The 22,849-nt window shown below is 42.0% G+C and overlaps 1 protein-coding gene across 3 annotated transcripts; it reads left to right on the forward strand.

Annotated features, from left to right (window-relative positions):
• Positions 1-445: 445 nt before the first annotated feature.
• LOC100481784 (zinc finger protein 345) lies at positions 446-16,648 on the forward strand. 3 transcript variants are annotated; one of them, XM_034650396.1, is made up of 5 exons: positions 455-573; positions 658-784; positions 1,277-1,372; positions 3,467-3,502; positions 13,473-16,648. In XM_034650396.1, the coding sequence occupies exons 2-5, from the start codon at positions 751-753 to the stop codon at positions 15,878-15,880; spliced, it is 2,574 nt and encodes an 857-aa protein (XP_034506287.1). In that variant the 5' UTR covers positions 455-573; positions 658-750; the 3' UTR covers positions 15,881-16,648. The 3 variants fall into 3 exon arrangements, with proteins under 3 accessions (XP_034506286.1, XP_034506287.1, XP_034506288.1); XM_034650397.1 differs by having other exon boundaries at positions 480-569; XM_034650395.1 differs by having other exon boundaries at positions 446-784.
• Positions 16,649-22,849: the final 6,201 nt, after the last annotated feature.

Here is a 22,849-nt window from a genome sequence, read left to right on the forward strand (position 1 = left end):
GGAAACTTCCTTTATCTCTACCCCTGAAATATATGTTGCCATCATCCTTCAAGCATATGGCTCACTGATAAATATCTGAAGGGTCTCATGACAAAGGTATTACCAGACAGTAAGTGACCTCATGATCACACCAGCTAGGCCCTCAGGGTCCTGGAAACACGCTTCCAAATTCCTTAGAGACTTCTGTTATCCCTCACCCCCTCCCCACTTGAAAGCCTATAATCCGTCACTGCTCACAACTTCAGTGTAGCTCTTTGCACCCTCCGGTCCCCTCCCCAGGCTTTAAGTCCACATTTTTTGCACCACAGATACCTCAGCAATTCATTCTTCATCATTCAATCCAGAACCGCAATGTTTCACATCAAAAACATCTCAAGAATTCTTTCTCGACCGTTGGCTGCTCTCCCACATCCCAACAGGTTTCAATGGACAAGGAGGGCTCTCCCCTGTGTGTAGTTCATATAGTTGACTTCTGGCAGTGAAAGTTCTCACTCAGGCAGCCCTTCATCCTGTAGGCTTTTATTTTGATCCACACTCATGTCACGGAGAAGGAAGGGTCAGGTCTGGTTGTAGGTGGTGACATTAACTTCCTCTTGATCTTAGGGACCATTGTGAACTCTGTCAATGGCCACTTGGTCACTGTGGTATTTCTTTCAGGGACTGCTGACATTTAAGGACGTGGCCATAGAATTCTCCCAGGAGGAGTGGGGATGCCTGAGCCACACGCAGCGGGAACTGTACAGGGACGTGATGCTGGAGAACTACGGACACGAGCTGTTCTTGGGTGAGGATGACTCCTTCCAGACTTCCCAAGCCACACTTGGGGTTTTCTTCCTTTCTGTGAAGGCTGTCCCTTGGAAGTTTCCTCCATGAATGCCTGGAATTCAGATCCAGACAGAAAGGGAAATAAGTAGGGGTTTGTAGATGTAGAGAAAAATCTTCATGATGTGTCCTTTTCAGCCTTAGCTTCCCCTTCCTGAAGGGAACATCATCACTTCTGTAGATGAGTGGCAGTTCTAAACATTTAGTGCCATAGCATGGGACTGCTCACAACTTAAACTGAAATTTCCATTTATTATTATGTCTGCTACTTGTATGTAGAGGTCAGGATGTGAACATGGGAAATGCCTCCTGTGTTTTCCAAAGGGACTGTTGGGCAATAGCCTTTGAGAAACCATTTTCTAGATTCTGCAGTGTCCTCTCTTCTCTACTGAACACAATCCTGATGGAACGTTAATCGGCAGCAATACTCGTTTTCCTTTTTCCTCATAAACAGGCTTCATTCTCTCAAAGCCAGACCTGATCACGTTTTTGGAGCAAGAGAAGCAGCTCTGGGATGTGAAGAGAAAGGAGACAGTAGCCTTCCATCCAGGTAGGTGGGACTGAATGAGGCAGGTGATGGAGGGGAGGTCCAATTCTGAAGGAGGAAGATAGACCTTAAGCAGTGGTTCGAGTAGCTCTCCTTGAATGAAAATCAGTTGGAGATGCCCAGTTTTATCTCTCTCTCACAGAGAAACATCTGCTATCCAACATTATCAAGCTCGTAATTCTCTAGGGATTGTCCTTCAGCTCCAGTGATGGTCCATCACATGCACAGGGAGGGCCAGGAGACTCTCCTTGGAGTGGGAGGGCCTCCATAATCTGATTGCTTCTCCATTGCTGTGAGGGCCCTGGGAAAATCTCCCTATTTCTGTGCTAAGCCCTGTGTAAATTCTGTTTTTCATCACAGGAGAAGTAAGTCAGGGTAGCTGTATGCACATTGGGGTTTGGTGCAGAAATTCCCAGAACACTAGAGACAGATTTCTAGTGTTTTCAGTGTGTGCTTTCCCATGTTACGGAGGCTTTAGTCTTAACCTTATAAAATGGAGACTCAGTAACTTGATCAGATAACAAAGCACTTCCGTAAAATGAGAAACTGTACAATTGAATTTCTCTTCAAAAATTCAAAAATTCATTTTCTTCCCCGGATTAACTAATACAGAAGTTTCCACTCTATGAGCTCCATTTCTCAATGGTGAAATAATGTAATGTCTCTATTTGTTTCCTAGAGTTCCTACATAAATAATGCTATTGGGGAACTAGCACATTTAGAGACTCAGAACTTGTAGCCTTTAATAAAGTCTCAGTTATCACCTTATTTTTTGGTAATTGCATTTTATAATTCTGTCTTCTAGGAAGTTCTTGTGACTTTGTCATGTGTGTTTTCACTTTCTAATTAGTTACATATGAGATTTAGCTCTGAATTTTTTTTTTAAAGATTTTATTTATTTATTAGACAGAGATAGAAACAGCCAGCGAGAGAGGGAACACAAGCAGGGGGAGAGGGAGAGGAAGAAGCAGGCTCATAGCAGAGGAGCCTGATGTGGGGCTCGATCCCATAACGCCGGGATCACGCCCTGAGCCGAAGGCAGACGCTTAATGACTGAGCCACCCAGGCGCCCCTAGCTCTGAATTTTTTAGATCAAAATTTCTGATACGACATGGGCACATGCTTTCCAAGAAGTGAGTTAGATAATTAGTAAAATTCTCATATATATGTTTTAATGATTTTTTTATTTGAGCGAGACAGAGTGAGAGAGAATGAGCAGGGGAAGGGCAGAAGGAGAGGGAGAAGTAGACACCCTGCTGACCAGGGATCCCAATGTGGGACTTGATCCAAGCACCCTGAGATCATGACCTGAGCCGAAGGCAGATGCTTATCAGCACCCCACACACCCCACCCCTATATGAAAAATCCTTTTGTTCAGTAATGTAATTTTACTTCTTGGGAAATTCATCATTAGGTTTTTCCTCTATTTTCCTCAGAATTTAATCCCAAATGTTAATTTCCTGTACAGTGTCAGTCAGCATATTTTACAGTTTTCATGGTGTTTGTTTATTTAGGAATGAAGATGTTTTCTCTGCTTTAAAGAATGGATTATAGCTTTAGATTCTGTGCAGGAAGAGGAATATATTAATAATGTAATACATTTCTTTCAAGCTTTTTAAGTGCTCATAAAATTTTCATTTACAGCTTTTTTTTTTTTTTTTAAGATTTTATTTATTTATTTGACAGAGGTAGAGACAGCCAGCGAGAGAGGGAACACAAGCAGGGGGAGTGGGAGAGGAAGAAGCAGGCTCATAGCGGAGGAGCCTGATGTGGGGGCTCGAACCCATAACGCCGGGATCACGCCCTGAGCCGAAGGCAGACGCTTAACCGCTGTGCCACCCAGGCGCCCCTCATTTACAGCTTTTTAAGATCGATTTTAATGAATATTCTTTATAATTTTATGGTCAATGAAGACATGCCAATCAAATGCTAGTTTTTCATGGGTACATGGACACAATTTAAAATTATAGTTATATAGAAGATTTTCTTTTATGTAATACATCAGTCTTTTTCTTGGGTTAAATTTTTTCTTTCCCTGGGACTTTGCACAACATTAGTTAGTTGTGTATTTGGTTTTACCTGTGTATTTTGTTACAGGACGAGAATTTTCAACTCAGTACATTTCAAGACCACGTGAGTATAACTCAAGAATGAATGAACTTTATGCTTTTTCTCGATAAAATTATGTGTGTGTTTGTCTTGTATTTGTATTATCACACATACGTACTCTGGTCCTGCTGTTTGTTTTTCTCCTTGGTTAGTGGTCAGTGAGTGTTGTACTATACCTAGGTGAGTTGTCATAAACATAGAATTAATTTCATCATGTATTTGCTGGTGGGTTTTTATTCTCATTGCATGAGAGAAAGACTTTCTTGAATTCAAAATAATTTTGAAACATTTTATACCTCTGTATCATATTTTGGTGTTACATTTATATTGTGGTGTTATACCCATGATATGCCTTGGTACCTTTCTCATTGACTTTTGTGTCTTCTGTATTATCACTGCATACAAAAATCTTCTTCCTGTCTCCACCCCGCACCCACTTTTTTTCCAATATCACAAATTCTATCTTTTATGCTGTGTACTTTATTACCTACATTGATGATTTTTTTACTTTTTTAAAACAAAATTTTGTAGCAGATATAAATGCATCTGGTATCTAATCCCAACGCTGCAGGTTTGTATAATTTTCTAAATTTTTATGTTTAGCAGAGAGCTTTATGTTCTCATGTGGTTTCAGTCACTGTTTAGACTCCTTATTTCATCTAGAGAATGTTCTTGAACATTTCTTGTAGGACAGGTCTACTGGTAAACATAGAGCGGTTATTACTTGGGAATGTCTTCATTTCTGCATCTGTGGAAAACAGCTTTGCCAGGTAAAGTCTTCTTGGTGGCTATTTTTTGGTCTTTCGGTACCTGAGTACATCATGCCATGCCCCTGTTCCTGTCGGGTCTGCTGAGAAGCCCGCTACTAATCTTCAAGGAGCCCTTGTGCAGGATGAGTACATTGCCGTGCTGTTTCAACACTCTCTTCTCACCTGTGATATTTGACAGGCTAATTACGTGTTACTGGGTTCCTGTCTTGACATTTATCCTACTTAGAATTTACCAAGCTTGAATTTGTCTCTTTTTTCTACATAGGTCACTCTCCTCTCCTTATGGGGTCTCCTTAATGTGCCTATTGGACCACTCGTTGGTGTCCCAGGAGTCCCTTAGACTCCATCCTTTTCCACGTATTTCTTTGCTTCTCTCAGTAGAGAATTTAGAAAATGTGTCTTTAAGAGGTTGGATTCTTTCTTCTGCCTCATCAAGTCTGTAGCTGATCCCTTAGTATATTTTTAAATTCAGTAATTGTACTCCTCAGCTCCCAATTTCATGGATGTTATAGTTTCTGTCTCTTTGGGTTTCCATTTTGGTCATGTGTAGTTTTCCTGATAATGTCTACTTACCTGTCTGTTTTCTCTTCTTCTCCATGAGCATCTTTATGACGGTAATTTGACTTCTTTATCAGACAATATATGTATATATTTGGCAATGTATAGTTCTTTATTAGGGCTAGTTTTGGAGATTGATTTTGTTCCTCTGATTGGAACATATTTTCATATTTCTTTGTATGCCTTGTGATCCTTGAGTGGTATTTGGGAATTTAAGAAAACAGCCTGTGTGCCCACGATTATGGACTTGCTTCCTTATGGGGTAAGTAATAGCAATCCTGGGGCCTGTGACACATGTTCTGGGCATCTGTCATGTCTGCGTCTGTCATTTCCCAGTTCAAGAACATGGAGTTACTACTTAAGAATACATGGTACCTTCCTCTCCGTCTTCAGCTCTGTGGTCCCGTCCTGGTTCGAGCAAGTGCGCACCCTTGTCTGAGCCGTCACCACACTGCATCCAGACGGCGCTCATTCCCTGTTTTCCGCGTGAGGCAGGTGAAAAGCCAAGTCATTGAACCTACAGGTCACTCATTGGTTTCTCTCCAGAGGGGAGGTAGGCGTTTTCTCACAGTGCTGCCATGGAGTGTCCAGGAGGGTGACTAGAGTTGTGGGCAAGTGTCCCAAACTGTCCTTGTCTCCTCGATGTCTCTTCTTCGTTTGTACTTGCCTGGAGGTGCTGTGTTGTCCTAACTGGCTTCTGGAGCATTCTAAATGTTAATTTGGTCCATTTTTGTCTGCATGGGTGCAGAGTCCTGGTGGTTCCTATTTCTCCATTTGGTTGCTGTCCTAAGATGGGTATTAATGTGGTATGTGTGTGAGTATAGTAAGTGGGATGTCTTATTTTCCATCTTCGAGTTGTGTCTTTCCATAACACCCTACGCATGTTGGCCAAGAAGATTCTTTGCATAGAGTGATCTGGGAAGATGTGGAAGCAGTGGCCCTGAGTGTTTATACTTAATGACTGGGAAGGGGATGGGGGGTCATGAAGGGCAGGAAGGATGTTAGGATGGATATAACCGTACTGGGACAGTTATAATGAAATCCTGGTGCCAGAAGAGATCAACGTTATAAATCATTTGGGGGAAAACCCCACCTAAGTCACTTGTATTTGCAGAACAATGTCTTTGAAACCAAGGACCCAATCCATTTTTTAAAACATGGATTTTCTGAAAGGACATCTGGAAATATTGGGGAATCACCTAGTCCATACTAAATCCTTCAGGTATATTATTAGAAATATTTCCCTGAATAATTAATCTGAGAGTTAGATATTTGAAAATGAAGATAAAAATTCTAAATGTGAATGATTTGGGAAGTCCTGTTCAGAAAGGTTCATTATTTTCCCACGAACATATCATCATCATCCTTCTTGTTCTAAAGCCTCTAATTTTGATACACACAGGAGGGTCTTTATCGAAACGTCACTGTTCAGTAGTTATCACGTAATACTTCCTGTGGAGCAAGGTTTTACGTGTTCTGTACTCTAGTGAGGACTCTATCTTCCTTAATTGCAGAGGTCTCACTAATGGAGAGAAAACTACCAATGCAATCAGTCTGTGAAAAATGTTAACCAAGGGTAAAATTCCAGTAGACATCAGAGAACTGTATCCGGAGAACCAGGGTAAAGGTAGTCAGTGTGGGGGTCTTAGGAAGCTCAGATCTCATTGAACATCGTTGTGTCCTCCCTGGGGAGAAGACTCGAATGTGTGAGTAACTGTGGCAAAGCTTTTCACTTGTGTTCAAAACTCACGCAGTAGCAGAGATTTTATAATTGGAAGAAATGTATAAAATGTGGCCAAACCTTTAAGTACCAGTCAAAACTTACCAATCTAACATAAGACATAGTTGGGAAATGTTTGGCAGATGTAAGATAAAACGTGACAAGGCCTCTAAGCAAAACTATGAACTTTGTGAACAGCAGAGGGTGCATAGTGGAGAAAAGCCCTTAATTGTAAAGAATGTGGAAAGGCATTTATTTATTTATTTATTTATTTATTTATTTATTTATTTACGATTTTATTTATTTGACAGAGACACCCCAAGAGAGCGAACACAAGCAGAGGGAGTGGGAGAGGGAGAAGCAGGCTTCCCGCTGAGCAGGGAGCCCGATGTGGGGCTCGATGTGGGGCTCGATTCCAGGACCCTGGGATCATGACCTGATCTGAAGGCAGACGCTTAACGACTGAGCCACCCAGGCACCCCTGTGGCAAAGCATTTAATTCCTAATCAAAACTATTCAACATGAGATAATACATCCGGTTGAGATGCCTTGCAATTGTCAAGAATGGCGGCACAGTCTTTTCCTGGAACTGTACACTTAATGAACGTCAGAGAAAACATACTGGGTAGAGACCCTAGAAATGGAAAATGGATGCAAGACCTTTGTTTTTAATACGCACGTCAGAAAAAAACAACCCTTGTAAGGCTAAAACATAAAGTACAGAAATAATGGGTAAACTGTGTAATGGAAAGCAAATCTAAATAACATCAGAGAATTCACAACAGAAAGTAAGTCAAAATCACTTTTCAGACATGATTTTTTAAAAAATATTTATTTAAGAGAGAGCACATGAGCAGAGGGAGGGGCAGAGGCAGCGGGGGAAGTATAACCCCTACTTCCATGGAGCAGGGAGCCTGATGGATACTGGGCTCCACCCCAGGACCATATATAGAGAGTAAACAACTAGATCAATTTACATTTTAGCTGTGGACAGTGTAGGAATGAGGGGTGTTAACACCTGCACAATTGAACATCTCTATGTGTATTTGAGTCCCCAATACTGAAAACCATACCTACTTTTCATGGAAATAGCCTGTTGCTGACCACGAGCCTTACCTAGAACATTAACAGTCAGTCAGCCCATTCTTCGTGTGTGGTCTGCAGTATATACCATATCTTTATAATGAAATAATTTGAGGAAATAAAATATTAAGGCGTCATAATGGAGAGAAAACACGTTTGCAGTAATGCGCTGTATTCATGAAAACAAACCCAGCTGTGTATGAGTGGACCCTGACTGATCAAAAGCGTGTTATTCCATGCTTAACTGTCTTTATTAATATACCTGAAAGGATCCAGGGGGAGATGGGTATCTAGAGAGGGAGAATTCTTTTCGGTGTGTTTCTTTTTTTCTTTTGACTGTATTTGGGATTTTGTACATGCAAATGGATGTCAAAAGTAAAGCCAGAGTAGCAAAACTTGTATCAGACAAACTAGCCCCTTTTCTTTTGGTGTTGTGTTTATCCTGTGTTGGTATCAGGGTAACGCTGACCTCCTAGAATGGTTTTGAGTGTATTCCTTCCTCTCTTTCAGTATTTGTAAGATTTTTTTTTATTGCCGAGATTTTGATAAAGATCGTCATGAATGATTTTTTTAAATGTTAGTTTTTTTTCTTGTATTGAACCATGGCTCACCATCTAATGGCCAGGGGTTCTTCTAATCAACTGCTAACTGAACGAAGTCACTGCAGATATAATGATAAGCCGTGGCTACAGAATTCTCAAGGACTATTTATAACATTTTATCCTGTGTGTTTCTCGGCTTGTTTTTGTGAGCATACAGAACACAAGCAGAGTTTTATGGTTTTGATATGCACAGAATACCATGTATCATATTAAAGGTAAAGACAGATTTCGGAGTAACAACTAATGAGGGAGAAGCACGTGCATGTATGTGTGTACCTATATCTTCAGAAGGAAAAGGAATATTGGGTCAAACAGGTCATTTCCAAGTTTGAAAATATGATTTCCTAGCAAACAAAAATATATAGATTTATAATAGGACTAGTTTTCTCTATATTCTGTTGAATTTATGTTTCCTACGTCTCCTGTGCCTTGGTTTGAGAATCTCCCCGTGCAAATTGTCTCGTATGCGTGGGTATTACTCCTGTAGGATCCACTCTGTTTTCTTTACTCCAGTGTTCATGAACTGTTGCTTATGTGTGTTGATCAGAGATTTTAAGAATAGTTTCCAGGGAATGACATGGTATTCAAAACTTAATTTAAATATGGGAGTGATTCTCCAAGGAGCATATTAAATTCCATGTAGATTAATTAATTCACTCCTTCCTTTACAATTGGAGAAATAAGATTTCTTTATTTACTATTCTTTTCTCTTCTTGGAAGTGACATCATCCAAGTTGCTCACTTTACTGTAACCCTTTAATTAGGTAAAATGTGGAGACTTCATGAGACATGGTTTGTTTGGGGTTTTTTTTAACATTTATTTGAAGGGAACAAAGATGGGACAGTGCTGGGTGCTGAGTGGGTGTTCTAGCTTAGGAAGAAAGCAGTCTTGTATTGGGAGTGATGGTGCAGCCCAACATAGAGATGAAACGTGTCTGGGTTGAAGCATTGGCACGAATTCTTCACGTGGGTAGAGGACCCCTGTCCACGGCTACACTACTGATGCTGAATCTAGAAAGACAAATTGTACTTGGCTTCTTTCCAAATCCTCTCCAATTCTTCTGTCTCCTCATCTCCATTCCACTGATGTAGGCATCCCATCTGACCTTCCCTCCAATGTTTCGGAGACCCCATTGTCACTACTCTCCCCCTCCCACCTAAGCCAGGCAGGCCCTTGCAGGGCCTTAGGAGTAGCTTGGAATGTTCTAATTCAATGGTAAATGGTTGGTAACAGGATCACTTGAGGCCATATCTGAGATTTAAATACATTGTTGTCACCACTTCACTGGAAGAACAGCCAAAAGCCATCAGTGGGCCACAAGATTAATTTAACCATTTGGCACTGAGAGAGTTGTGAGGACAGATAAAACATGGTGTTGATACAGTTTGAGAGGAAGATAAGTCCTAGGAAAATGAAATATGCTGAACTCTTGAAATGTGAGCAAAGATCTGGTAGAGAGCTTCCTTTGGTCACTGCAAGTCTTTAGGAAGCTACTTGTGATGAGCAAATGTGACAGAGCTGGCGACTTGGGAAATGTGGGGGTTTTCTGGGAAGTCAGATCTTTTTCACATGATTTAATGAATTCCCTGGTGGTCCTGAGGACCAGTTGCTTTTGGATGAGAGAGATAACTATACTTTTTCCCAGGCCCAGATGTGTGGAGTGGATAACGAGGGAGGTATTGGATGATTTAAACACTGTGGGCAGGGGCGCCTGGGTGGCACAGCGGTTAAGCGTCTGCCTTCGGCTCAGGGCGTGGTCCTGTTGTTACGGGATCGAGCCCCACATCAGGCTCTTCCGCTATGAGCCTGCTTCTTCCTCTCCCACTCCCCCTGCTTGTGTTCCCTCTCTCACTGGCTGTCTCTATCTCTGTCAAATAAATAAATAAAATCTTTAAAAAAAATAAAATAAAATAAACACTGTGGGCATAGCTTAAAGATGTCACGTGACAGAGTCGATGTTGAAGGTGAAGAAGGCTGCTGGACACTGCTCGTGAGAACAGCCAGGTGTGTGCTGTGGTTCCACAAGGCATTGGTATCCCAGGAATATCACCCCAACTTAGGTCTGTTCCAGTATAGATGGGTGCCCTCCCCAGGATGCTGACCTGAGGTTGGCAGGGCCCTCCCTCACTTCCACTCAGCCCCGTGATGAGTCTAGACCTGTGCTCTGATCTGTGTGCAAGGCACTGATTCGTTGAGAAGCAAGTCACCAATCACCAGCAGTGACCATTTCTGCTTCAAACAGCCTTCCAATTTTGGGCTAAATGTCCCTCTGTTGTTTCAGAGCCCATTCTGTCCCTACGGTCCTCCTGACCTGAGTGGAAAGAGGATTTTTATGAGTTGTAGAAGCCGATAAAATTAAGTTGGGTAGCATGGTACATTCACATTGAACATTGGATCAATTGAAGGATAAATGATTCATTTTTCAGTAGCTGTTCTGTTATGGTCAGCAATACTGTGAAAAATCTGATTGTACATACAGAAAAGAAGGTGTATATTTTGTGTTCTGTATACAGTGAGGCTTGCCTCATGCTTAGCTTGGTGGGCCACTGTCCACATCACATCTCCTGAGCAGAGAGTTCTGCAGGGTCTCAGTCTGGTGGAGTTGATGTCAGGTCTCCTTTCACAAGCAGTCCAGAGCTCACCTAGTTAGAACTGGCCACATTCAGGCCAGGCACTAAACACTGCCCACAGCAGGCAAGGAGAGCCTCTGGAGACCACTGGCCTGAAGGCGATAGCCGGACACATCACTGGCTTTTCTAACATACAGAGGAAGGTAGAGACTTAGACAAAATGCCAAGATGAAAGAATTTCTCCCAAACAAAACAAGCAGATAAGGACAAGGCCAGAGATCTAATAGAAATATATAGGAGTAACTTGCTTGACGGAGAATTTAAGACAACAATCATAAGGATACTCAAAGGGTTGAGAAAAGAATAGCGAGAACTTTACCACAGAGATAAGAGTTAAAAGATAATTGGGGTGCTTGGGTGGCTTACTCTGTTAAGCCACTGACTTGATTTCTGCTCAGGTCTTGATCTCGGGGTCCTGGGATCCAGCCTCAAGTCATGCTCTGCACTCAGTGTGATGCCTGCTTGTGATTCCTTCTCCGTTGCCCTCTGCGGCTCCTACTCGTACCCTTGGATCTCCCTCTGTCTGTCTGTCTCTCTCTCAAATATATAAATCTTTTTAAAAAATCAAACCGAGGGGGCCTAGGTGGCTCAGTCCTTAAGCGTCTGCCTTTGGCTCAGGCCGTGATCCCTGCGTTCTGGGATCGAGCCCCATGTCAGGCTCCCTGCTCAGCAGGAAGCCTGCTTCTCCCCTCCCACTCCCCCTGCTGGTGTTCCCTCTCTTGCTGTAAATTTATACTTATTTTATATGTATATTTATATAATAATAAGTAAATATTATTTGTTTGACAGAGAGGCGTCTACATTTCTTCCTTTTCTAGTTCTTCTGGTGGAAGCTAATTTGTTTATTCCAACATATTTCTTTTTTTTTTTTTAAGATTTTATTTATTTATTTGCCAGGAAGAGAGAGAGAGTGCATGAGAGCTTTAGAGAACAAGCAGGGGTAGCAGCAGGCAGAGGGAGAAGCAGGCTCCCCGCTGATCAGGGAGCCTGATGCAGGACTCGATCCCAGGACCCTGGGATCATGACCTCGGCTGAAGGCAGATGCTTAACAGACTGAGCCACCCAGGCATCCCCATTCCAAAATATTTCTTAACTCCGTATTGTGTAATATTAAAAAAAAAAGAAAATGGAAAGTCTAGTAGGGAAAAACTGGCAGAAATAAACAATACTAACAATGGCAAAAAAAAAACAGTGAAAAAATTAAAATTAGGATTTTTTTAGGGATTTGTATAATCATGTCATCTGTGAACAGAGATAATTTTACCGTTTCTTTTTCAATTTGGATTCCTTTTATGTATTTTTGGTTGCATAATTGTTCTGACCAGAATGTCCAGTACTATATTCAAAGGCAGTGGTGCGGTCACTTCTTTACCTTGTTTCTGAACATAGAGGAGAAGCTTGCAGTCTTTTACCATTGACTACGTTAGATTTCAGCTTTTCATACATCCATGGCCTTCAGTAGGTCGAGGATTTTCCTTCTCTCTCTACTCTGTTTCTAACATGACATACTGTCCATTACGCCCACATTTGTATTCTGTCTCACTTAATATGATCATGTCATTTTTGATCTTCATTCTGTTAAGGTGGGCTCTTCCATTTATGGTTTTCCATATGTTGGAACACCCATAATTCCAAGACACTTTCCCCTTTGATTACCTTGTAAAATGGAGAAATGTGCTTTTTATTCAGTTTGCTCTATTTTATTGTGAACTTTGAGTGAATATTCCCCACAGGTTGTAGTCTGTAACCTTCTTTACTTGCCTGTCTTCCTCTGGCTTGGATAACCTGGTAGTGCTGGTACCCCAGAGAGAGTGTTTTGCTAATTTCTCTTATCTTCACCCCTTGGAAATGTTTGAGGACATTTGAAGTACTTTTTCCTTAAACGTCTGTTGGAATATCCGTCGAATTCATCTGGCACGTAGTCTCTTTGTTAAGACTTTGTTGTTGTGGTGGTGGTGGTGGTTTTTAATTCCTCTTTCATTCTGCTTTGTGGTTGGAGATAAGTTCTGATTTTTTTTTTTTAATTTCTGAATGATGGAGTCTAAATTGTTAAACCTTTTTTGAAACTTATGAGTATAAGTATCTTTTGATATCAGTTTGTGGGCACTGATTATCCATCATCTCCTCTTATAATTACTTTTATTCCTATGGTCAGTTATACTGTGTCTGCTTTAACTTCTTCACCTCTTGTTTTAGTCGATCTTTTCTCTTATTCTTAATTAATTTACTTAATGGGCTGTCAATGTTGTTAATCTTTTCTGACAAACAACTACTCCTATTGTTGATATGTTCCTATTTTTACTATATCCTATTTTGATCATTTCCCTTTTCTGTTTAAATATCCATCGTTCTACTCATTTTGGGCTCATGTGACACTTTTCCTGATTATTAGAGATACAGGAAAGTGATTAGTGCTATGACCATGACAATATCACAGAATTATCTATTAGGGTTTGTGGTCATTGTATGCAATGTTATGTGTCCATGGAGAAGCGAAGTCCTGATGATTCCTTCTCAGGCATCTTGCTGACATTGTCTGAATGACTTGAAGCATCTATATTAGAAGTCATCAGTATATTCATCTGAAATTAGTAAGTGCAATAGTTTTACTTTTATTTGATATCTTTCAGCTGTATCTTCACATGACACCCAGAGTTTCCTGCTAACGCCAAGCATACAACGTTCTTCACAAAAAGTATCAATGCATAGATACAAAAATAGTGCTGCTGAGATTTTACCCTTGAGTACAGACTGGGACAATGGTGGGGACAGTGAACGACATCATAGATTTCCTGGAGGACGGACCCAAACCCAGGCAATTGCCCTTCATAAGAATCTCACTGGCCCAAAAGGTGAAGGATATAAAACATTGTGGAAAACCTCCCTTTTTAAGTCAGCTGTTTCTGCAAAGCAGTGTGTTTCTGGAAGCAAAACCTCCAGTCAAATATTCAAACATACATGTTTGTGGACAGACAACTTGAAAAATCTGGAAAGTTACCTAGTCCATGCTAAAAATGATGATTTGAACCATTTTGAGAATCGGATTGGCTTGACCCTCCAATCAAAGATTTCTGACAATCAGAGATTGAGAAATGAACAAAGTGCTAAGTGGGGTCCATATGAGAGGTGCTTCACCGAGGGGTCAACCCTACAGAGTGACCGGGGCCCGTTCAATGGAGACAGAAATGCTCAATGCAGTGAATCTGAGAAAACATTTAACCAGGGCTCCAGTGTTCATAGATTTGTGAGGACTGGGTTTCCAGGGAACCATTATGAATGTCATAAATCTGGGGAAGGCTTTAATCAAAGCCCTAACCTTATTGTACGTAAGAGTCTCCCTTTGGGAGAGAATCCTCATGAGTATAATGAATGTGGGAACGCTCTTAACCAGTCCTCCAGTGTTGGTGATGATCAGAGAATTGATGAGGGAAGAAACCCATTGAGATGTAATAAACCAGAGACAGTATTTAGTCAATCATCAAGACTAAATATAAATAAAATAATCCCCAGGGGAGAGAAAACTTACATTTTTAAGGAATGTGGTAAATCCTTTGACTGCCACTTAATGCTATCTCAACATCAGCAAATGCATACTGGAAAGAAAATATACAAATGGGAGGAATGTGGTAAATCCTTTAAGGACTGTTCATCAGTAAATGGACATAGGCAAATCCACACTGGAGAGAAACCTTACAAAAGTAAAGAATGTGGCAAAGCCTCTACATTGTGCTCAACCCTTCCTGGACATCACATAATTCATTCTGGAGAGAAATCTTACAAATGTAAAGACTGTGATGAGGTCTTTAACCATTTCTCAAGTCTTAATAGACATCACCGAATTCATACTGGAGAGAAACATTACCAATGTAAAGAATGTGGCAAGGCCTTTAAGAGGCTCTCAAGCCTTCGCCAACATCACAGAATTCATACAGGAGGGAAACCTTACAAATGTCAAGAATGTGGCAAAGCCTTTTACAAGCCCTCACACCTTACTGAACATCACAGAATTCATACAGGAGAGAAACCGTATAAATGTCAAGATTGTGGAAAGGCCTTTAACCGGCACTCACACCTCACTCGACATCACAGATTTCATACTGGAGAGAAACCTTACAAATATAAAGAAAGTGCCAAAGCCTTTAACTCATTCTCAACCCTGACTCAACATCACCAAAGGCATACTGGAGAGGATACTTACCAATGTAAAGTCTGTGGCAAGGCCTTTAAGTGTTCTGCGGACCTTACTCAACATCGCAGAATTCATACAGGAGAGAAACCTTACAAATGTCAAGAATGTGGCAAGGACTTTAAGTGGCCCTCAGAACTTACTCGACATCACAGAATTCATACTGAAGAAAAACCTTACCAATGTAATGACTGTGGCAAGGCCTATAAGTGGCCCTCAGACCTTACTCACCATCGCAGAATTCATAGTGGAGAGAAGCCTTACAAATGTCAAGAATGTGGCAAAGCATTTAACAAGCCCTCAGAACTTACTGAACATCACAGAATTCATACAGGAGAGAATCCTTACAGATGTCAAGATTGTGGAAAGTCCTTTAACAGTCCCTCACGCCTTACTGAACATCACAGAATTCATACTGGAGAGAAACCTTACAAATGTCAAGAGTGTGGCAAGGCATTTAACCGGCACTCACACCTCACTCGACATCAGCGATTTCATACTGGACAGAAAACTTACAAATGTCAAGAATGTTCCAAAGCCTTTAACTCACGCTCAAATCTAACTCAACACTACCGAATGCATACTTCAGAGAAATCTTACAAATGTAAGGAATGTGGCAAGGCCTTTAAGAGGCTCTCAGCCCTCAGTCAACATCACAGAATTCATACTGGAGAGAAACCTTACAAATGTCCAGAATGTGGCAAGGCCTTTAACAGTCCCTCACACCTTACTGAACATCACAGAATTCATACTGGAGAAAAACCTTACAAATGTCAAGAATGTGGCAAGGCCTTTAACCGGCAGTCACACCTCACTCGACATCACAGAATTCATACTGGAGAGAAATGTTAAGAATGTCAAGAATGTGCCAGAGCCTTTAAATCATGTTCAGCCGTGACTCATCATCACCAGATGCATACTGGAGAGAAGCTTTACAAATGTCAAGTATGTGGGAAGGCCTTTAACAGTCCTTCAAACCTTACTCAACATAGAATTCATACTGGATAGAAACGTTACCAATGTAAACAATGTGAGAAAATGTTTAAGGAGTGCACACCCCCTATTGCACATCAAAGAATTCAGATTGGACAATAACGTTACAAATACAACAAATGTGGCAAGGACTTTGACCAGCCTGCACACCTTACTAAACATAGAATTCATACTGGAAAGAAACCTGACAAATGTAAGGAATGTGAGAAAACATTTAAGGACTGCTCACCCCTTATGCCTTAGCAGAGATTGCATATAGGAGTGTCACTATACAAATATAAAAATAGTGTCCAGCCTCTCAGTGGAAGTCCCGACTTACTTAACTTCATAGTTATCATATAGGAGCAAAAACGTGAAGAAAATAGACCAGCCTTTTCTTGAGTTCAGTCCTTACTCAGTATCACAAAATGCATACCAGATTCAGACCCTTAGAACATAATGAATGTGGAAAGACCGTCATTTTAATACACACTAGAGCAAACACCAGAGAGTGCATTCAAGAAAGTAAATTAATAGGGGCGCCTGGGTGGCACAGCGGTTAAGCATCTGCCTTCGGCTCAGGGCGTGATCCCGACATTATGGGATCGAGCCCCACATCGCTCCTCCGCTGTGAGCCTGCTTCTTCCTCTCCCACTCCCCCTGCTTGTGTTCCCTCTCTCACTGGCTGTCTCTCTCTGTCAAATAAATAAATAAAATCTTTAAAAAAAAAAAAAGAAAGTAAATTAATATCAGTGTTTAGAAAATTATTTAATTGAACATCAAATGCCAATAAATGTTACAGAAATCAAGGAAGAAGAATACATTATTCACTATTCAGACATTACTCTGTATGAAACTAGTTATATGGAAAAATCAAACTTAAACACTTAGAAAATGTATATGCCATTATGTTTCAACAGATTTAGTGGATGGACTTTTACATGTGTCTAATTAATGTCGATATCTGCTTTTTATTTTTTTACATCGACCCTATTTGAGATTTGTGATTTACAATATTAATATTTTACTCTGAAATCACTTCAGAAAATTCTTTCATTTCTAGTGGGTGTGTAAGACCATGAGGCTGATTGTTGCTACATCAGAGATACTAGACACCCTGCTACATTAGGTGGGATTCATGTATCCCTAATTTTCCATGGAATATGAAGGACAGTATAATATATAACGTACGAAGTCAATCTCAATGGAGATGCTGCTTATGGTTATAACACTGATGTAAGTTACCATGAAATCTGTGTTCAGAACACATACTTCTCTATATATCAAAACTAGAGAACTTCCTCCAATTAGAAATACAAGGTTTTACTAATTGTTCTTTAAGGAAAAAGAGGTGGCAGTTTAGTAAACTACCCATGTATCTTCATAAGTGCCGTCCTTAGAGAGTATGACTTGATGTGGTTGAAATGAAGAAATCCTGACAGATAACTGAAAGTGGATAGCTATCTCTTCCCTACAATGCCATGCATTTGTACATACACATTTCTTAAGAGTGACTTCAGTCTTGAAATGGTTGGAAATCAGTACTCCCACATTCTTCTAACAACTTGAATGCTTTTTCACGTGTGTATTCTGTATTTTGAATGGTGATAATAGACTGTATTTGAAATACATAACTTAGTCTTTGAACTTAATACATTTTCATTAATAAAACTTTCTGGTTTTTAATGTATTGTCATGGATGCGTAATGAATGGTGTGTATCCTACCTCCAGTGTTAACCTCTCTCATTTAAGGTCGTAGGTGACTTTTGGAATCAATCACCTATTTGGTAATGGAGTAGAATAATATACCTAGGAATCCATTTGCTCTGGTCTGAAGGTTTAAGTGATGTGTGATTATTTTTGCCTAGTCTGTCATGATTTTCTCCTCTTTGTGAATACCAGGATATTATTACAGAGGTATGTCACGTGGAGGTATTGTTGAAGTCTTAGCTCACATACTCCATGATCCTGCTGCTTGGGATCCATTCTGTGTAGCCACTAGTTTCGCAGGGGCCTTGCACTGACAAGAGTCCTTCTCACTGTGCATTCCTGAGACAAAGCGCTACAGTCACAAGTTAAGGGAACATCTGATACGACATCTGCAATCCATCCTCGTGAGCCACCGTTTCTCCTTTCCCCCTATGCTTTCCCTCCCCTGTCCCTTTAGAGAAGACTCCCACAGAGCTTCCCTAAACCTGTTGTAGTTGGAATGGCATGTTCTGGACCTAGCCTTGGGACCCTAAAGCACTGCACCGTGGCCCCAAATTAAAGTATGTGCCCCACTTCGTACACTGAGGTGGTGTTTTGATGTGTCTATGAAGTACACCTGCACATATGACCACGCTACATGTGTAATAAATACCCCTAAGAAAGAGACATCCATCCCAATAGGAGTGATATGGTAGCCCAGGTAAGAGGTAGAAAATATCTAAGATGAAGAACGAGCATGTGGAGGAGGACAACTGTCCCAAGTTGCCCAACTGACTCCCTGGATGTAGGAGAACTTGTACGTGTTTCTTGTCCTAGTTCTCTCCAAATCTCCAGTTGTATTTTCCTCATTTTGGTTCCCAGCTCCATAGGCACCACAACCATTCTTTTTTGCCCGTGTTGTGGAGACGGTGTCCCCAGTAAAAGCTTAATAGCAAGTAGAGAGCTGGAAGGTCAATGGGTATGTATTCGGACATTGAGCATGGGGATGTGGGATGTGAATCTAAGTAAACTTTGATGAAGGCAGCATCCTTACAAAGAGAAGACCTACTAAAAGGAAATATAAAGAAGTCTTTGCAATATGGGGAGGGACCCAGACGTGGCTCCCTTTAGTGACTGCAAAGGCAGAGACAGCTCTTGGTGGTGTCATCTGATGAATACATGTAATGGGGAAAACGAACTGGCAAATGTGGGTTTCTCCAGAGTAGGGAAGTCCAGCTTTATCTTGATGATTTGATTGATCTGCTGTGTCCTACTGAGGACTAACGCTGTTGGATGTCAGTGATTGGTGTATTTTCCCGGGCCTAGGTCAGTGACAGGGATGGAGGAGGGTAGTGGATGATGCAACCACTTGAGCATAGCTCTAAAGTGTCACCTGGTATCATGTTGGAGATGAAGAAGTCTTCTGGACCGTGCCATAGACCGGATTGGCAAGTGTGTGCTGTGGTTGCCCCCAAGCACTCGTGTCCCCGGTAGGTAACCCCAGGCAAGGTAAGATGCACTGTAGTTGGGTGACCTTTCAGGGAAGCTGCTTTGCTGCTGTTGTGGGACCTTCCTCCCTTTCTTCAGTGCCGTAATGAGTATAGTCCCATGCTCTGGCTCTTTGCATGGCTCGGATTTGTTGGAGGAGCAATTCAGCAGCGAGAGGTAGTAAGCATTTCTGCCTCAAACAGTCCAGCCCAAGTGTTCACTGACTTCTGCATGAGTAAAGAGGATAGATAGATGTGTATATTGAAGGGAGTATGTATCAGCCTAAAAGGAATGAAATCTTGCCTTTTGCAACAATATGGATGGAGCTAGAGAGTATTCTCTAAGTGAAATAAGTCAAAGAAAGAGAAGCATCGTATGATTTCACTTGTGTTTGGAATTCAGAAAACAAAACAAGTGAGCAACGGGAAACAAAAAAGGGAGAGGCAAACCTAGAAGCAGACTCTTCACGTTAGAAGACAAGCTGGTGGTTGCCAGAGTGGAGGTGGGTAGGTGGATGCGTTCAGTAAGTGATGGGAATTAAGGACTGGCCCTGTGATGAGCACAGAATGTTGCATGGAATTGTACAATCACTATTTTATTTTATTTTATTTTATTTTTATTTTATTTTATTTTATTTTAAAGATTTTATTTATTTATTTGACAGAGACAGCCAGCGAGAGAGGGAACACAAGCAGGGGGAGTGGGAGAGGAAGAAGCAGTCTCATAGCAGAGGAGCCTGATGTGGGGCTTGATCCCAGAATGCCGGGATCACGCCCTGAGCCGAAGGCAGACGCTTTAACCACTGTGCCACCCAGGCGCCCCTGATAGAAATGCTTTGTTCTCATAAATTGCTAAGACATTTGTAAACTGAGGGAGACTCAGGTCTTGCAGGATTGTGATCTCTACAAGTTAACTATTTGCTTTTCCTTTACTTAGCTTTAGGGCAGCCAGAGGTGTATGAGGAATGTCACATATATGGGGGGATTGTGGGGCGTCAGCTTCTGCGTTGTCCTCAGCTTGCCTTCAGTTTCTTCATCAGAACTGAATGAAAAGCACCACAGAAATTTTTCTTTTTTTTTTTTTTTTAAGATTTTATTTATTTATTTGAGAGAGATAGAGACAGCCAACGAGAGAGGGAACACAAGCAGGGGGAGTGGGAAAGGAAGAAGCAGGCTCATAGCAGAGGAGCCTGATGTGGGGCTTGATCCCGTAACGCCGGGATCACGCCCTGAGCTGAAGGCAGACGCTTAACCACTGTGCCACCCAGGCGCCCCTACAGAAATTTTTCAAAAGCCATTTTAGGAGTAGAAATTTGAGGAGGGGCACCTGGGTGTCTCAGTTGGTTAAGCAGCTGACTTGTGATTTTGGCTCAGGTTATGATCTCAGGTCATGGGATCGAGCCCTCTGGAGTCCAGCTGCCAGCTCAGTGCAGAATAGATTTGCACTCCCTCTCCTTCTGCCCCTCTCTCCACTCACACACTCTCTCTTTCTCAAATATATTAATCTTTAAAAAAAAGGAAATTTGTGGAAACATTTCTGTCTAATACTCCCTGCCTGAGCCCACCCCCTTGAGCACTAAGCATAGAACCACAAGCTTCAAACATTACAAGTGTAGCTCTTTTGGCTCCTGTGTGGCTCAGTAGGTTAAGTGTCTGACTTTGGTGGGTCAGGTTCTCAGGTACCTGGGTGGGAGCCCTGTGGTGGGCACCTTTCTCAGCAGGGAGTCTGCTTCTTCCTCTCCCTCTGCCCCTCCTTCTGAGGGAGTTTTGGAATATAGGTGAGGTTAGGTGGTGTGAGGTCCAGAGCCTACAGCCAGGAAAGAATTCTTAAGGCGTCTCTGGTGCAAAAAGATGATCTTATTAAAGCACGGGGAGGGGTGCCTGGGTGGCACAGCGGTTAAGCGTCTGCCTTCAGCTCAGGGCGTGGTCCCGGCGTTACAGGATCGAGCCCCACATCAGGCTCCTCTGCTATGAGCCTGCTTCTTCCTCTCCCACTTCCCCTGCTTGTGTTCCCTCTCTCGCTGGCTGTCTCTATCTCTGTCGAATAAATAAATAAAATCTTAAAAAAAAAAAAAAAAAAGCACGGGGACAGGACCCGTGGACAGAAAGAGCTGCTCTGGGTTTGTGAGGTGTGGCTGACTATATACTTGGGAACGGGGGAGGTGAGGACAAAGGGAGTGTCCAGAAGGACTGTCATATGCTAAAGAAGACTCTCAGGGTAATGGAGACTTGGTTATGGTCAAGCCAAGGCTGTTTTTCCCTCTAATGAGGCACTAACATGAAGAGAGTTGGGAGTTTCCTGGAGGAATGTTCTATTCCTCCTATCACAAGTCCTTGTCAATGGGCTTCAGGTTTAGAAGAAATTCAATTTTATTTACATTTCCTTCTGTCTCAGCCTCCCTCAATTTTATGGAGGGGAGGGTGATGTTGGGGCTTCAGGAAACTGAGTTACGGGTCTCTGGAAGGTAGGCTATTGATAAGAAAGCTTCTTCCTTGTAAATCACTAGGACGTTTGTAAACTGAGGAAGACCCTGTCGCAGGACTGTGATCTCTATCCGTTAACCATTTGTTTTTCCTTTAGGGCAGCCAGGACTGCCTGAGGAATGTCACATATATCCTATGGGGTGGGGGGCAGTGTAGGGTGCCAGCTTCTGCTTTGTCCTCAACTAGGCTTCTGCTCCTTCCTCACTCCCAACTCATGCCTGTGCTCACCCCCTGTCTCTCCCATGAATAAAATCTTTAAAAAAACAGAAGTGTAGGGGCGCCTGGGTGGCTCAATCGTTAAGCGTCTGCCTTCGGCTCAGGGCGTGATCCCAGCATTATGGGATTGAGCCCCACATCAGGCTCCCTGCTCTGCTGGGAGCCTGCTTCTTCCTCTCCCACTCCCCCTGCTTGTGTTCCCTCTCTCCCTGGCTGTCTCTCTCTCTCTGTCAAATAAATAAAATCTTAAAAAAAAAAACAACAGAAGCATAGTTCTTTCTCAGCATAAGTCTTGTCCCTGTGCTACCTCAGTAAACTTACCAAGTTGCACCATAAAGCACAGCGAGAGGGGCACCTGGTGGCTCGGTCGGTTAAAAGTCTGCCTTCAGATCGGGTCGTGATCTCCCGGTCCTGGTATTGAGTCCGGGGTTGGCAGGGAGTCTGCTTCTCTCTCTCTTCCTCTGCCCCTCCACCCTCCTCCTGTTCTCTCTCTCTCTCACTCAAATAAATAAATAAAATCTTTTTTGCAAAATGTAAAAACATGGCAAAAATTCCTTCTTACTGTTGTGCTGAAGGATTCCACAAGTTTGTTACCCAAAATCCCAAGCCAGCTGCCATTCCTTCGAGAAGCTAATCCACACAGCATGAGTTTTGATTGGAAACGAATATCAGCGTTATTCAGCAGGCCAGCAACTTGGGAAGTTGATGGACTGATGTGCAAAAACCAACTCGAAAGTTTCAGCCTGGCCTTCAGATTTTTAAGATTATTTATTTATTTATTTATTTATTTATTTATTTATTTGATAGACAGCCAGCGAGAGAGGGAACACAAGCAGGCGGAGCGGGAAAGGAAGAAGCAGGCTCATAGCTGAGGAGCCTGATGTGGGGCTTGATCCCATAGCACCAGGATCACGCCCTGAGCCGAAGTGCCACAGAACAATGCTCTCTTTAAGCCCAGAAGGCTGAACTATA

Source organism: Ailuropoda melanoleuca, unplaced genomic scaffold (assembly GCF_002007445.2).
Source record: "Ailuropoda melanoleuca isolate Jingjing unplaced genomic scaffold, ASM200744v2 unplaced-scaffold2059, whole genome shotgun sequence".
Lineage (NCBI taxonomy): Eukaryota > Metazoa > Chordata > Mammalia > Carnivora > Ursidae > Ailuropoda > Ailuropoda melanoleuca.